Here is a 16,359-nt window from a genome sequence, read left to right as displayed (position 1 = left end):
TTCTTCGATATATTTCCATGCTGCCCAGGACCAAAATAGAATAGTTACAAATACTCAGTTAAAGGTTACGATTTGTATACCCTCCAAAAGGGAATGAGACACGAACAAGCGAGGGTCAGTTCAAACTTAGCATCAGTTTTTAGAACTGGAGGTTCAGCAGAAATTGACATCATTCAGTCTGTTGATTCCCAGGAGAAAATTGTTGGTGTATTTTTTTTTGTCTCATGCTCTGCAGGTTTAAGTAAGTCAAGTATGCAGCAATGCCAAGTGCAAAGGAAGTGTTGCCTTCTCAGCCAAGTTGCCATTTGAGGGGCTTTTTCATGCTAATTTCAAAGAGAAGAGTTTGGATTTATACCCCCCTTTTCTCTCCTGTAGGAGACTCAAAGGGGCTTACAATCTCCTTGCCCTTCCCCCCTCACAACAAACACCCTGTGAGGTAGGTGGGGCTGAGAGAGCTCCGAGAAGCTGTGACTAGCCCAAGGTCACCCAGCTGGCGTGTGTGGGAGTGTACAGGCTAATCTGAATTCCCCAGATAAGCCTCCACAGCTCAGGCGGCAGAGCTGGGAATCAAACCCGGTTCCTCCAGATTAGATACACGAGCTCTTAACCTCCTACGCCACTGCTGCGTAGGATTCTTTTTTTGGGATTCTTTTTTGGTTTGGCTCTCATCCACTTAGGTGTGAAGTGTTTCCTGTCCTTTGTACTTTCCTCTTTGGTGCTGTGGGAACAGGGGGTTTGTGCCTTGTGCTCAGCGAGGCATGGTGGGCATCAGGGATTTAAGCCATCGCCCGATGGGTACCCCTCAGAATCATCTATCCCTTTTTGTGCTTTGGTTACTGAATAAAGTGTGCAGTTCGCAACTACAGTTTCTTTACTTCAGATCGAAGTCTGACATGCAGATTGTTACTGAGGTAGTTGATCTTTGTAATTAGCATTTGACTTAATGAATATTGATTAGGCAATTACTGAGACTGGAAAAAAATAGTGGGGCTTAATACACTGCAGGTAGATCCCTTCGAGATCATTGGGGGTATCTAAAGATGAAAGGCCATTCTCAAATGCCCCACCATTGACTGGAACAAAGGATTCTGGGAAAGACCCTATTGATGGTATCTTCATGAGGGAAGAGAGTTTGGAGCTTAGAATGGATTTGGATGCCTATTGCTCGAGACAGCAGAACACGCAGAGATATTCTTTATTTGTTTCTCTTTATCAGTTGCTCCTTCTTATTTAGATTAGGTCTAAGCACAATGATGTAGCATTTGGGGAAGAAGATACATCCCAATAAGCCAGCACTGGTGGCCAAGATGGAGAAGACTTCCACAGCCACCATATATTTCCCCTTGGTGCTCCAATAAGTGGGAACAAAAGTCATCCACACACTGCAGAAGACCAGCATGCTGAAGGTGATGGATTTGGTTTCATGGAAACTATCTGGTAACTTCCTGGCTAGGAAGGCCACAGTGAAGCTCACAGCTGCCAGGAGCCCCAGAAAGCCCAGGACAAAGTAGAACATGACCACTGACCCTTCGTTACATTCCACAATAATTTCTCTAGCCTCTGAGTGCATATCAAAATGGGGGAAGGGAGGAAAGGTTGCAAGCCACACAGAACAGAGAGTGGCTTGAAAGAGGGAACAGGAAATTACTATTGAGCTGGCGAGTCTTCTCCCCACCCATTTCCTCATCCTGGACCCTGGCTTGGTAGCCACGAAGGCTAGAATCACAGTGATGGTTTTGGCCAACACGCAAGAAACAGCCACTGAGAAAATGATGCCAAACGCAGCTTGACGGATGAGGCATGTCCCTTTCTCAGGTCTTCCAAGGAAGAGAAAAGTACAAAGGAAACACAGGAAGAGAGAGACGAGGAGAATGTAGGAGAGGCTGCAGTTGTTGGCCTTCACAATAGGCGTGTTCTGATGCTTCACAAAAGTACCCAAGACCCAAGTTGTGACGAAAGATAGGGAAAGAGCCAAACTAGCCAAACTAGTCCCTAAAGGCTCTTCATATGACAGGTAGCTGATGTCCTTTGGAAGGCATGAATCTTGGTCAGTGTTAGGATAATGGTCTTCGGGGCACTGGAAACAGTCATCCATATCTGAAAAATAAAATGTTGGTTGCTGTTCAGGGTAGACTTATTGTAAGTATATTGTTTCTGTTTTATGTTTGTGTTCCATGGGGCACCAGGGTGCTAAGACAGTAATGTTTCAATTCATTCTGCCAACTTTTGGTGTGCCTAGCAGTGCAGTGCCAAAATGGGGACCCTATTCTCTACATTGGCTCAGTATACCCACAAGGACACACAGTATGTAAAAACTTGTCTGGACTTGCCCTCACCCATATCTTGCATGCAACGCATCTATCTCACACCTTTCCAAAAAGGATTCAGAGGTAACAATGACCCTGTCCTTGACAGCATTCATATCTCCAGTTCTGGATTATTCAGCCCTGCAAATATAAAGGACCTATTAATATGCTTGTCCCAAGTGTTCCTATCCAGTGTTGTATTAACCTCTCCAACCTCTCTAATGACTGCCTCATTTCCCTTGCCATTGTTCTATAGCTTAAATTCCATCAGCTGCCTTCCCACATTCAGGAAGTCCCCAGCTTGGACCATCAAGCTAATACCTCAGACCATTAGATTAATGACCCAACCATTAAGGTTGATGCCCGTTTCTTTTCTTTCCCTCGATTATTGCGTACTTGTAAACACCTATTATTCCTTATTAAACTTTTTAAATGTATTTGCTCTCCTGCAGAATTTCTTACAAAAACTGATTACTGTAAGCATAGGGAACCAAGAACTTGAGCATGCCCAGCCTTTTATTTATTTTATTTTTCATATTTATACCCCACCCCTCCCCAACTGGGCTGAGGGTGGCTAAGCCAAAAGTCTTCACTTGGTAATTCTTTTATCTAAATGGGGAGAGTCACTTTGGGTAACAATCGTATTGAGTAACAATTGTATTTGGGTAACAATTGTATTGTCATATTGAGGTTGGTGTTCATTATTATGATTTTCATAAGGCACTTTGAATCTTACTTTGCAAAGAAAAAGTGGGATAAACTATTCCAATAAAAACATACATAAAAAATAGAGTGCAAAGCAATTAATCCATCTTCAGGCTTGAATGAGACTTTGAAATCAGAGGCCATTTCCGCATGGCAGCGCTTGGGGTGTATATGCCGCCAACACACCACCACCACCCCCGGGACTGTTCACATGAACGGTCCCTGTAGGGGCGGGGAAGATGGCGCAGCCTGTGCAGAGGCTGTGCCATCGCCCGAATGCCTTCCCTTCCCTCCGACCTTCTGGCGCATCGCCCAGGCCAGGGGACACGCCCCCTACCCTGCGCAACAGCTCTGGAGTTGCAGGGCAGGGGATGGTGTGTCCCCTGGCCTGGGCGACGCACCAGAAGATCAGAGGGAAGGTAAGGCATTCGGGAAAGGGGGGGAATGGCACCTTCCAGCCCCTGTTGTTCGCACGGCAGCGTTTGGAAGCCGCTGTTTGTGAAAAATCTCGCCCAGGGAGCAAGGTTCGGAAACAGCGGCTTCGCGCCGCTTGGGGGTTGCGAGGCCGGCGCTGCTGCGATGCAGCGGCGGTGGCCATGCGAACCCCTCCCCAGGCACGCTGTTTTTAGCATCCCTGGGTTGCTGTATTCCGCCCATGCAGAAACAGCCAGAAAGATGAGTTCATACGCTACCAATTCAATTATATTTGTAGTAAGTCATACTCCAGTTGGGTACAGAAGTTGTTGGAATTTTAGTAGTCAACTTGGGAAGAGAATCCCTATTACATGAGAGGAGGTGGTGTTCTGTCCCTGAATTTCACTCCCATCACTGGGTATGCTGTATTTCGTTTCCTTGTCTTCATCAAAACAAATGCCATACACAACAGTGCATCAGCTTTAGGGGCTCTATCAAGCGTTATCCTCTTATCAGCTCTCCATATCATCACAAAAAACTGCACAACATATACAGAACTATACAGAACTTTGTGAACTATACAGAAAACTTTGTGTGTTTTTGTGCTATAATATTCATGTTCCAAATTAAGAGTTAACATATTGCATTGTGTCTATAAAGTGTATGCAAGTTCTCTTACCTGTCTGGTTTGTAATCTTTCCTTTTGGGCATGAAACACAATCATAGCAGCAAAATGGTTTCCCTTCTTTCTTGGTCTTACTATGACCCAACAGGCACGGCTCATTACACAGGGAAAAGGGCAGTGTCTGTCATCAAGGAAAAAGAAGAAAGTTATACCATTCAAAACATTTACTTGACAACTAATACCTCAATAGCAGAGTTTTTCCTTTCTTTCAAACATGTTTACAGTACATGTGGTATTGACTAGAGTCTTTTACCCATGCAGACCATACCATACAAGTCTACCACTCATGGACTCCTTTACCCATACCATACAAGTCTAGAGCAAAATATACATATCCTGTATGCTTTCTTAGTCACTCTTAGCTTGGCAGATCTAGATGTATTTCTGTTTAAATCATGTTTTTGTGGAGATATAAACCTGATGATGGGGAATCCTAAACTTGCTGTGTTCATTTAGATGTCTGAATTAGTTCTGCCTTGCTTTCTTGCTATTCTTTTTGTTTTGCAGTCGGTATTACAGTTGAGTCAGTAATATGTGTTCAAGTTTTACACTGTGTTCATTGCACCCAACTTATTTACATATACAGGATACTGGAACATAAATCATGTTTAAAATATGTGCATTCTCTAGGAATAATTTGACATTAGGAAACATACATAGTGTGAACATGTGGTCTTGCTTGTTTCACACAAAGGGAAGAAAAAAGTCAAAACATCAGGAAGAACAGCTTCTAAACCATCTCCTAGGCTGATTCCGCATGGGCCAAAAACAGCAGTATGAAAATGGTGTGAAAACAGCATAAACCCTTTTACACTGTTTTAAACCCTTTTACACCATTTTCACACCATTTTCACACTGCTGGTTTTGGCCCATGCGGAATCAGCCCTAGTTCCATAGTATTTAACACTTGAAAATTTGAAGTCAGAATTCCTACACTGAAGCTCATTGACACCTTGGCTCATTCCGCACATGCAGAATAATGCACTTTCAAACTGCTTTCAGTACTCTTTGAAGCTGTGCGGAATAGCAAAATCCACTTGCAAACAGTTGTGAAAGTGGTTTGAAAATGCATTATTTTGCGTGTGCGGAAGGGGCCTTTGTTGGAACTTACTATATTGCCTGTCATGGCAGTCAGTCTCCCACCCCTGACCCCCACGACTTGTATTCACACCAGTTGGAGCAAGTACATGTGGTATGAAGACACCATGTTTAATATTTTGTCATCCTTTCTGGCAAAACCCAGAAGATGTTCACTGCTTTCCTAGGAATGCTCTCCTAATCTTATTGAGCTTTAGCATTCCTAGAGTTGAGTTCCTAGCATTTCTTGGGAATTCCTAGAGTGCCACAATGTTGCTCTTCCCCATCCCCAATGTGTGTTTTTTACCACGGAAAAGAAAAAGGCAAGCTAGCAACCCTTGTTGGAAGAGATCTAATTCAGAGTATAAATAATAGACAACAGATCTTGAAATGTGATTGGACTTCACCTGGTTGAACCTGCTGGGCCATATGATGGCCTCTTCATTGATAGTGAGCACTTTGGGTGAGGCAGCCCCGGGGTCTATTTTCCCAACTTTGACTCTGAGGAAGGACTGGTTTGGGAATGTGACCCAGTTGATAATATCAAATCCACCTATTAACTCTCCATTTTGATTGAAGGCAACCGTCTCCCCAGCGCTGTTGTTGAACGAGACTCCTCTCAGAAAGAGGTGGAGCTATGTAAGGAGGAAAGCAAGCATTAGGCTTTAGCAAAGGGTGGGCCTACACAACAAGGTCTGTATTGTCTTATAGACAAATACAAAGAGAATCAACAGTTAGGTGTGGAATGAATTAGCATGAAAACCAAAAGGGAAGAAGGAGGCAAATAGCATACTGCATGTATATGACAGGCAAGTGGCCGGTACATAGTAGATAATAGAATCACTTGGAACCATTCGTGATTTGTATCCAGAAATTTCAGTAGTTTCCTGGATTTTGGATTAATAAATCCATCTTTTAAAAAAAATAAAAAATAAAAGCCCTGTATCCTCATACCAATATTGTTCTTTTTTCATTTTTCATTTTTTTCATTTCATTGAAAATATGAAAAGTTTTGTGTCCATTATTGTCAATGCAGAATTTTTGGGGTGCTCTTTGAATTTTGGCAGAATTTTTTGGTGTGCCCTCCCCCTCCCTCCCCTCCCTTGCATGTCACCCTTCACTCCCTCCCCTCACTCCCCTTGTAGGCCACCCCTCCCTCCCCTCCCCCTCCCTCCATTAGTGTGGGTGGGCCATGTCCACCAAGCCAGCCCCAGCAATGCTCTTCCCGTTCCCCCACACTTCTTTAAAGGGTATAGGAGCCACATTTGCAGATCATCTGAAAGTTGTGCTCTTTACAAGAACCCCCAAGTTTGGTCATGGCTGAGTCAGGGGGTCCAATTCTATGGGCACACAAAGAGGATGCCCCAATCCATCCTCAGTTGTTCCTAAAGGAAGACAAATAAGGGCCGATAAAATTGGATCCCCTGACCTAAACTTAATCAAACTTTCTTGTAGGGAGCGTCAACAGCAGCCATGCTGCACATTTGGTGCCTCTACCTTGAAAAACATCTCTCTCTCTCTCTCTCTCTCTCTCTCTCTCTCTCTCTCTCTCTCTCTCTCTCTCTCTCTCTCTCACACACACACACACACACACACACACAGAGACACACACAGACACACACACAGACACACACACACACACACACAGAGAGAGAGAGAAATAGCATGATGCTAAGAACTATGAACTTCCTGTTTGGGAATTTTCTCTCTGCAGTTTTCGGATCTGTGCAAATTTGTTTCTTTGTTCTTTTTGATTATTTTTATTGTGAATTGCTTTCGTACATCTGATTACAGTGAGTCGTAATCATTGTGCTTGACCAAACTAATTTCAGAAAGCATGTTCTACATACCCACTGGGCATAAAATAGAATCCATGTCAGACCTAATACACAATTATTCATCAGACCAATCTTGGTGAAGACAAATCACTCTTCAGTCTAGTACATATTGATGTACCTACATCACCTACATCATTTCTACCTAAAATCACTCAGGATTAATTGAAACGGCTGTTGATTCAGAAGCTTCTATCTCTTTCTGCAACCCTTATTAGTAAGTACACTTCTCATTTGAACATACAAACAATTGTCAAACAGAAGTTCAAACAAGGCAACTGGCTGAAAACAGAAGCTCAAACTATCCTGTCCTGAAAGAGAACTCTTTCTAAGTTGCCCAGCCATTGCTCTACTCAGGATATTACCAGAAATGGCTTCTGATTTCCTTTATTGCCCATGACTGATTGCTTGAATCTTAGTAAATGCACGGCATGTAAGGCATGTGCCACAGCATAGACGGCATCATACACACTGTTGCTGTGACCATTCAAGCTCATTTCAAAAACTGTCTTGGGAAGATTCTCCAGTTTCTCTCCTCCAGTGCAAATTGGCTCCCCATTGTTCTCCTCCAAGCGTTCGGACAAAGAACAGGCAAATGCATCTTCCCAGAAGTCTTTGATGAAGCCATCTTCATTGTCCTCTGTAGGGTTTCTCATCTGCGTGAATTTCTCAAATCCGAGCAACTTCTTGGAAGGAACTGAGAGGGAGATTGCCCCATGGATGAAGCGTATGGTCCACTCTCTTTGAAAGGCAAGTGATGTAAACTCCATCTCAGCAGTCATAATCCAGACTTTTGCCTTCACAGGTTCATTGTCAAATTCTAAGCTTTGCAGTATTGTTCTGACATTTACCATGGTTTGACTTTCAGCACAGACAACTACTACATTGGCCGAGCTTCTTGTGGCAGTACGAAATACTTTCTTCCCTTCTATTACAATATCTGCAACCGCAGTGGAAAACGATAGGATGGGAAATCTTTCTATAAAGTCAAAGCAGATGTTGCTCCTGGAAAACACAGGAAGCACATCATGTACAAAATTTTCCGCATTGCGATCCTCTGTATGCATCACCCCAATCCATGTCCAACTGAAATGCAGCAGTAACTGGAGAATCCCCATATATTGATGGGCCTCATTTGGAAACATGTGGTGGAAGGAAGCAGGTTGGCTTTGGTCATTCTTCACTGGAGTAGAAGCGTACGTTACCTAAGAAAAGGAGATGTAAATAATGAAAATGAAAGTTAAAGTCTGGTAGGGGGTTGAATTCCCCAACTGGAACATGTGAATCTCAATTCTGAGATGGATGCAGCTAGTTTCCCCCCTTTTCTCACCAGATTGATCTCTGTACAGCAACACCCCTCCTTTCCACAGAGTTTTCATCAGGGCAGAACCCCTAATGCCCAGCAGAGTTCTTCTCGACAGCCCAAGGGGAATTTTTGTACCTTCTTCACCCGCAGAAACACTGGCTGGATACATCTGCCTCTTAATATTCCTATTTCTGACTTCACTGAGCCTTCATGAAGAATTCAAAAGGTATGGCTGTAGGCCAGTCACTCCATTGGCACTTACTTAGTTAATTACGGTTAATGTGGAATCTAACCAAATACACACACAAGAGAACTTATACAATCGTAAAATGCAACTCAGGCCTAAAATACCTGATACAAACCAAGGAATAAGAAGCAGATGATAAAATATAACAATTAATAAGTTAATACAATATAAAAAATTACAATTTACAATGTGCGTTAAAAAATTTAAATATTCTTAATATTTTATTTATTTATTATTTAAATTTATAGACCGCCCCATCCCTGAAGGGCTGAAAGGTTAATTTTAAAATTATATCATAAAAGTGTCTGATTCCCATTTAATCTTGTAGCACAAATTGCGCTTGAAGTATCTTACAAATTAATGTATTGTCGAAGGCTTTCACGGCCGGAATCACTTGGGTGCTGTGTGGTTTCCGGGCTGTACACGGCCATACAGCCCGGAAACCACACAGCACCCAAATCTTACAAATTGCTCCATAATGTTTATTAAGCTGGGTAGAAAGATGAACCTTCCCTCCTGATTGGAGCATTTTAATCTGATGTTCTTATGAGCCTCTAGACATTTTGCTCAGCAAATGGGCAATAATCTTAAGGCAGGCTACACTTTTCAAGAGTGGATGCACCACTGCCTCCTTCAACCCACCTGGGAACACCCCTTACTCAAGGAAGTGATTGATGATACTCAACAGGTGGGGTCATAGCTCCTCCTGGCATGCTCTAATTAACCAGGAGAGACACAGATCCAGAAGGCAAGTAGTGGGTCTAACAGCAGCTAGGACCCTGTCAACATCAGCCGCCTCAGCAAGCAGAGAAAACTGTTCCAAGTATGGGCCAGAAGACGGCAATGGAGCCTCCAGTTCACTAAATAACGGCACTAGAATCAACTAGGCCATAATTGCGACAGGGGGCAGGGCACATGGTGAGCTCCAGAGCAGTGAGCATGTCTGCCCTGGGCCGGCTGTGCGGCTGAGCCACACCCAGCCTTTTGTCAACTCATAGCAAGTGAAATATACTAATAGTGGCCATTTAATCTCAAAAATTCCCATCAGCAAGGGCAGTGAAATAAGGCTGTGTCCTGGACCCTCATCCCTTCAATATATTTATGAATGACTTAGTTCAGTTTCTTAATCCAATAAACAGTCACACACGCCCCCCCCCCAAATTTTTTTTAGTATTTTATGATACTGTTATATTACTTTATGCTGACAATACTGCCATCCTTTTGTACACAAGAGTTGGTTTATTAAGATATTTACACACCTTCCATAACTACTTCCATAACTACATAACTTGACTCTTTAAATTAAAGTGACTGAGAGAATAGAGACATTTTAGGGTGGGCCACAGTAATACAAAATTCTCCATTAACTATTTAAAATTTAAAATGCTAGTGTTTTCGAAAAGTTGGAAGCTACAGAAATGGACTGTGGCAAATTGAGAATTTGCTCAAATTAAAAGTTTCAAATATCTGGGTTTTACCAACCAGTATGATCTCAGTTGGTCCACATGTAGATCTAGAATTGCAAATTTGCCCGATGCACTTCTGCATGAATTAAACAATTGGGCTATTTTTCATAAAAGGAATCAATTTGTCCCAGCTGCTATTAAAATCTTTGAGGCCAAAATGCTATCGCAATTGCTATATTGTGTTGCTGTTCAGGTAAAAGCATTTAACAACAATATTGAAAGCATTCAAATAAACTATTTTTGCCAACTCTCAGGAGTTCCTAAATGTGGGCCATTTGTGCAGAGTTGGGCCAAAATATCCCAGAAACTAAGACTTGGTAATGTTCCTTTACATATTGGCTTCAAATCCATTTTAAAGTGAATTTGAACTCTCTAATGTTTCAAATAAAAATTATTCCCACAGTATCCTGTGATTTTTAAATACTGAAACCAAAATCCAACACATTAGGTTTTTGATCAGCTCCTTTGCTTTTTCAAATGCATATTTCAAGCTCTAAAACAGAGATTATTGGACCTGGAATATTAAACATTGTTCCCTGCGTAACCATCTATTTGCTCTCTTGCTGTATCAAAACTAGCAACCTCATATGGAAGAATGGCTTATTCAGTGGTGGGATCCAAAAATTTTAGTAACAGGTTCCCACGGTGGTGGGATTCAAACAGTGGTGTAGCGCCAATGGGGCTCGGGCATGGCACGACGGGGGCGTGGCCGGGCATTCCGGGGGTGGGGCATTAATAATTTCTATGTTACTGTAAAAAACTCTTACTGTAAAAAAAAGTTCCTAATTTCCAGCTGGTATCTTTCTGTCCATAATTTAAACTCATTATAGCAAGTCCTATCATCTACTGCCAACAGAAACAACTACTTCTCCTCTAATTGACTGCCTGTCAAATACTTAATACTTTCAAATACTTAATTTTGTTTCTAGAAATCAAAAGAAGGAGACTTTCCTTAAACAAGGAACTTTACCATATTACTAAAACATGTTTTTAAAACAGCCCAACAGGGCGAATTATCCCGTTTTCTACCTTCTCTAACCAGCCACATAGGAAACAACAGGACTTTATGATTTTTGGACCTAATGAAATTTCTAACAGAAAAGCAGACCCGATTAGTAACCCCCTCTCTGCACACACAAATAATTAGTAACCCACTCTTGGGAACTGGTGAGAACCTGCTGGATCCCACCTCTGGGCTTATTACTTCCATAATTTAGGTAATCCCTCATATTGTACAGCCTGAGTCAATGTTAGGTTGGCCCAATTCAGTGCTCTTCCCTCAAAAGTACTGACCAGAAGATACCAGAGGGTCCCACTGCAGGAGAGAGCATGAACATGCTCCACAAGTTCTCTGGACACAATCCAACATATAGTTTCGGAATGCCAGTTACAGGTAGTTCCGTGCAATTATCTTCTCCTTTTTACTTCGTTCCAACATTCTCACGAATAAACATCATCTATTTTTGCTAAGTGAATCATCACCTAATTGTGCTAAAATTACTCCTGAGATTACTACCACAGTTGTTAAGTTATTTGCAGAAGTTATTAAAGCTAGAAAGCAGACTACTGTCAGTTTTCATTTTAATCTTGTTTATTGTGCATTATTTAAATGCCAATGAATGATAAAGAAAGAGAAGAAGAAGAAGAAGAAGAAGAAGAAGAGGAGGAGGAGGAGGAGGAGGAGGAGGAGGAGGAGGAGTTTGGATTTATATCCCCCCTTTCTCTCCTGCAGGAGACTCAAAGGGGCTGACAATCTCCTTGCCCTTCCCCCCTCACAACAAACACCCTGTGAGGTAGGTGGGGCTGAGAGAGCTCCGAGAAGCTGTGACTAGCCCAAGGTCACCCAGCTGGCGTGTGTGGGAGTGTACAGGCTAATCTGAATTCCCCAGATAAGCCTCCACAGCTCAGGCAGCAGAGCTGGGAATTAAACCCGGTTCCTCCAGATTAGATACACGAGCTCTTAACCTCCTACGCCACTGCTGCGTAGAATTAACTTGCTCTTAGTTGCTAGCGACAGATCCTTCCTCTTTCAAACATTTTCTATTTGTTTAAGGTTGCCCTTCCCAAGTTCAGTCTCCCTCGGATACCTTGGTAGCAGTCTCCGTTTTGGCGGACAATGGAGTTAAGGAACAGAAAATCTTGAACTATTTCAAGTTTTTTCATTACACCCATTAAGGTTATGCTGGCAGGCTGTGGTCATTCATTGCAACTGCTTGATGTTCAGCTATAATCCGGCATTTACACTTTCTGTTTTGACTTTTGAGCTGAAAATCATGAATCATAACAGTTCACGATGTACCTGTAAAGGGACTAGAATTTCTGGCTGTGGTGGGTTTTCCGGGCTGTGTGGCCGTGATCTGGTAGATCTTGTTCCTAACGTTTCACCTGCATCTGTGTGTAACAGACTTATCTCTGTGATACACCTCTGAAAATGCCTGACACAGATGCAGATGAAACATTAGGAACAAGATCTACCAGACCACGGCCACACAGCCCGGAAAACCCACCACAACCAGGCAAAATCGGCTGTGAAAGCCTTCAACAATACATAGGGCTAGAATTTCATTAGACCAGTGAACAGTTAATATAACGGCTGTGAATTTTCCTTCTTCTTATTGACCAGATAAGTGTCCAGCAAGTGGGTGATCACTTGCACATGTATATAGAGTTCGAAATTTTGAAGATATACCGAAGGAAATATTCATCAACTTTCTTATCTTTTCATTATGTGAAAAAAAACCCACAAGTTGCATTGAGAGGATGGTCAACATTTTCATCCTAGATAAGTTACGCTGCTCATCATATCACCTCACGTGAAATGACTGATGTATGAATGTGAGCCCAGGAGGAAGCTCAGAGATTGGATGAACTCCCCTGCCCCAAGAAAAAGACACAGAAATTGAGTGAAAGGGGCTTGATATATAACATTGCCTCAATGGGTGCTGTGTAGTTTCCGGGCTGTATGGCCGTGTTCCAGCAGCATTCTATCCTGACGTTTCGCCTGCATCTGTGGCTGGCATCTTCAGAGAATCTGATGTTGGGGAAGCAAGTGCAGTACACTGGCGTAATGCCCATTGGGCAAGGTGGGCAGCTGCCCAGGGCATCACTTTGTGGGGGGCATCAAAATGCTGGGTTCGTTTTTGGGTATTTTAGTGGTTTTCCTTTTTTTGCCTGCAGGGGGCGCAGTTTTTAGACTAGTGGCACCCAAATTTCAGCTTATCATCAGGAGACTGTCCTTATGCTACCCCCCACGTCTGGTGAGGTTTGGTTCAAGGAGTCCAAATTTATGGACTCCCAAAGGGGTGCCCCATCCCCCATTGTTTCCAATGGGAGCTAATAGGAGATGGGGGCTACAGTTTTGAGGGTCCATAACTTTGGCCACCCTGAACCAAACTGCACCAAACCTGGGGGGTATCATTAGGGCAGTCTCCTGATGAGACCCTGAAAGTTTTGAGACTGTGCCTTCAAAAATGTGCCCCTCCCCCAGCCTGCAACCCCCATTGACAGCAATGCAGAAAACTCAATGCAGAACAAAGATTCTTGGGCAAATTTCGGGATGTTCTTACGGAAGGAAGGAAGAAGGAAGAGAAGGAAGAATGAGATTGGCCCGAGATGAATGAGGCCAGACAGACAGACGGAGCCAGACGGAGCCAGACAGGCCAGACAGACAATTGAACCAGAATGAGAATGAACTGAACCAGACAGACAGACGGAGCAGACAGACAGACAGACAGACCGAACTGAATGACAGGCAGAAGAAGAAGAAGGAAGGAAAGGAAGAGGAAAGGAAGAAGAAGAAGAGAAGGAAGGAAGAAGAAGGAAGAAGGAAGGAAGGAAAGAGCCAGACAGACAGACAGACAGACCAGTGAGAGAACAGAAGGAAGAAATAAAAAGAAAAGAAACTGCAAATGATCCCTAAAACTTGATTTTAATGCTTGGCATATTTTGTAAGAAATCTCCCCAATATTTTTAAAATTTCTTTATTCTTCATGTGTCTTTCATACCATGATTTTTTAAATGCTACTTCTTCTTCTTTACTAGCTCTGTAATATTATGGTAGCTGTCAAGCGCAACCTAAAAAAGAGTAACATCCAGTGTGGGTGCAACAGTTAAGAGCAGCAGGCAGCTAAATCTACTAGAACCAAGGTTTGTTCCTTCTCCATATGGTGGAGTCTTACTTTAAACTGTGTCATTTCCTACCAGGAAGCAGTATCTGTCATCTGGGAATCTCCCGGCACCTCAGAAGAATGTAGGGGCCCCATTGGGAGGCTAGCAACTCCAGCAGAGGGAAAGGGGCAGCTGAGGAGGAGGCAACTACAACCCACTTGGGGAGGTAACTCACATGATGGATTAGTCAATTACTGTTTCCGGTATACCAGATTAAGACATTCTGGCGGCCTAAACATACCATGCATAAGAGGGTCCTCTTGGTGTTACAAAATGGTAGTTTAGTAATTTGTATGGGGTTTTGTGTTTAGATCGGTGGTTCTCAACCTGTGGGTGTGACCTTTGGGATCGAATGACCTTTCACAGGGTAAGCCTAAGACTCTCTCCATCAGTGTTCTCCATCTGTAAAATGGTGAAATAGTAGGTTAGAGGTCACCACAACACGAAGGAACTGTGTTAAAGGGTCACATCATTAGGAAGGTTGAGAACCACTGATTTAGAAACCATTATAATGTGAGCCTCAAAGCTCCAGTTTACTTAGCTTGTGCATACATATGGGGTAGCTACAGTTGTGCTCTGAAGTGGGTCAGTGCCCCCACCCCAGCCCCACTGTGGGTTCTGCAGTAGTGTTATCTCTTTGTCATTTTAGGGTGTCCAAACTGTTCGATGAAAAACCTTCCCAGGTCAGCAGATGGCGGGCAAAGAGAGTCCTTTTCTGGGGAAAGGGTTTTCATTCAACAACAAATGTGTTTTCATGGTACTTGTTCCATTTGTTTCATAAATGGCCTTGAAAGCTTTTACACAGGGGGGGAGGGGCAGGATATGAGCATGAGACCTTGCCACATTTGTAGCAATTGTATGAAAGGCAGTGGTAGTACGACAGAACTAAGGTCACTTTTCGAGAACTGTACATTGATACATCGTTTTAATTTTAAAATCATATCCTTAATCTGAAAATGATGGGTCTTTCTCCAAGCAACTAAGGCTCATCACTATATACCCCGTGGAAGGGTCTGTTAAATGCAATTGGTTTACTGAGGAAGTATATGTGAACAGACTACAGCTGCACAGCTGTTTTATTTTACACAGTTAAAGCCACCTTTTGAGCTTCAAGCTAAATATATCACCAAGTGACTCTTCATCCCTTAACAAAGCATCCTTTGTTTTTTTGCTATATTAACATTTATCATTCAACTTCGCCTTTTAAAAAAAAAAGAAAACTTTCTCAGGGGTTTTTTTCTCCCTTGCAGTTCATCTCCGTTTCTCATGTATCTGTGTCCAAGCGTCTTTTTTCTTTGTATCCATAAAGCCTTTTCATCCCATAAAGTAGGAAACCCAGAACAACTCTTTGAATTTAGCGACATCAAGCGCTTTGGTTCCCTTCTACACTATACTGGGTTAGAATTTCCTGGAGACTGAGGATGGAGCCTGGAGCAGGAAGTGGGGTTTGGGGCTGACCTCAGTAGGGGCCCGGACTCCAGCCATGAAGTCCATCAAAGCAGCCATTTTCTCTGGAGATCGTTGTAATTCCCAGACCTTAGAAAAGCCATTTACAGGTTGTAAACCCTACCCTATTCAGCCCCATCTTCTTCAATTTTTGTGCCAGGGCCTGTTTAGTGCCTTAAAAGCAACTTATTCTCACCTACTTCATGTTTTGATATGCCGTGGGACCTTGTAAATATAGATTCGTTTACATTATTACATTGGGTCTAGGGATGCTGCTGTCTCAACCCCTTCAAAAATCAATTGAAGAGTGGTGGCTTTAAGGCCCTGTAGAGAGTTTTACCAGAGAGAAAAAACCATAAAGAGATTCCTGCCTCCTTCACATTTTTTTTGTCACATGCAGTTGACCACACAAAACAGTTCTAGGGGCATAGGGTAGATGCTTATAAACCATCTCTGAAGGGAGGGAGGGCCTGACATCTGGACCTGGCCCACCCACTAGCCGGAGGGAGGGGGGGGAGGGAGGAGGAGGAAGCAGTGGCATGCAAGGGAAGGGGGAGGAGGGTGTACAGGAAAGGAGGAAGGGCCAGGCATCTGTGGACCTGGCCCACCACCCCTAGCGGAGGGAGGGAGGGGAGGAGGGGTAGCAAAGGAGGAGGGCCCAACATCTGGACGCCCTGCCTAGTGGAGGGAGGGAGAGGTGGCATG

At 43.2% G+C, this 16,359-nt stretch overlaps 1 protein-coding gene across 1 annotated transcript; it reads right to left on the bottom strand.

Moving 5' to 3' along the window:
• Positions 1 to 1,195: 1,195 nt before the first annotated feature.
• LOC125440566 (vomeronasal type-2 receptor 26-like) lies at positions 1,196 to 8,167 on the bottom strand. Its single transcript, XM_048510437.1, has 4 exons — positions 7,388 to 8,167; positions 5,595 to 5,822; positions 4,105 to 4,231; positions 1,196 to 2,097 (listed from the first exon to the last, which is right to left on the bottom strand). Exons 1-4 carry the CDS (start codon positions 8,165 to 8,167, stop codon positions 1,196 to 1,198), a joined length of 2,037 nt encoding a protein of 678 aa, XP_048366394.1.
• Between the last annotated feature and the right edge of the window lie 8,192 nt (positions 8,168 to 16,359).

This window comes from Sphaerodactylus townsendi, linkage group LG11 (assembly GCF_021028975.2).
Source record: "Sphaerodactylus townsendi isolate TG3544 linkage group LG11, MPM_Stown_v2.3, whole genome shotgun sequence".
NCBI classification, from domain to species: Eukaryota; Metazoa; Chordata; class Lepidosauria; order Squamata; family Sphaerodactylidae; genus Sphaerodactylus; species Sphaerodactylus townsendi.
This window is presented reverse-complemented; position numbering and strand designations above follow the sequence as displayed.

Coding starts and splice junctions, on each gene's coding strand:
- LOC125440566 (XM_048510437.1), bottom strand. CDS start 8,167: ATGTTTCCAAATGAGGCCCATCAATATATGGGGATTCTCCAGTTACTG. Junction 4,232..5,594: donor GGCCCAGCAGGTTCAACCAG/GTGAAGTCCAAT, acceptor CCTTGATGACAG/ACACTGCCCTTTTCCCTGTG. Junction 2,098..4,104: donor AAAGATTACAAACCAGACAG/GTAAGAGAACTT, acceptor TTTATTTTTCAG/ATATGGATGACTGTTTCCAG.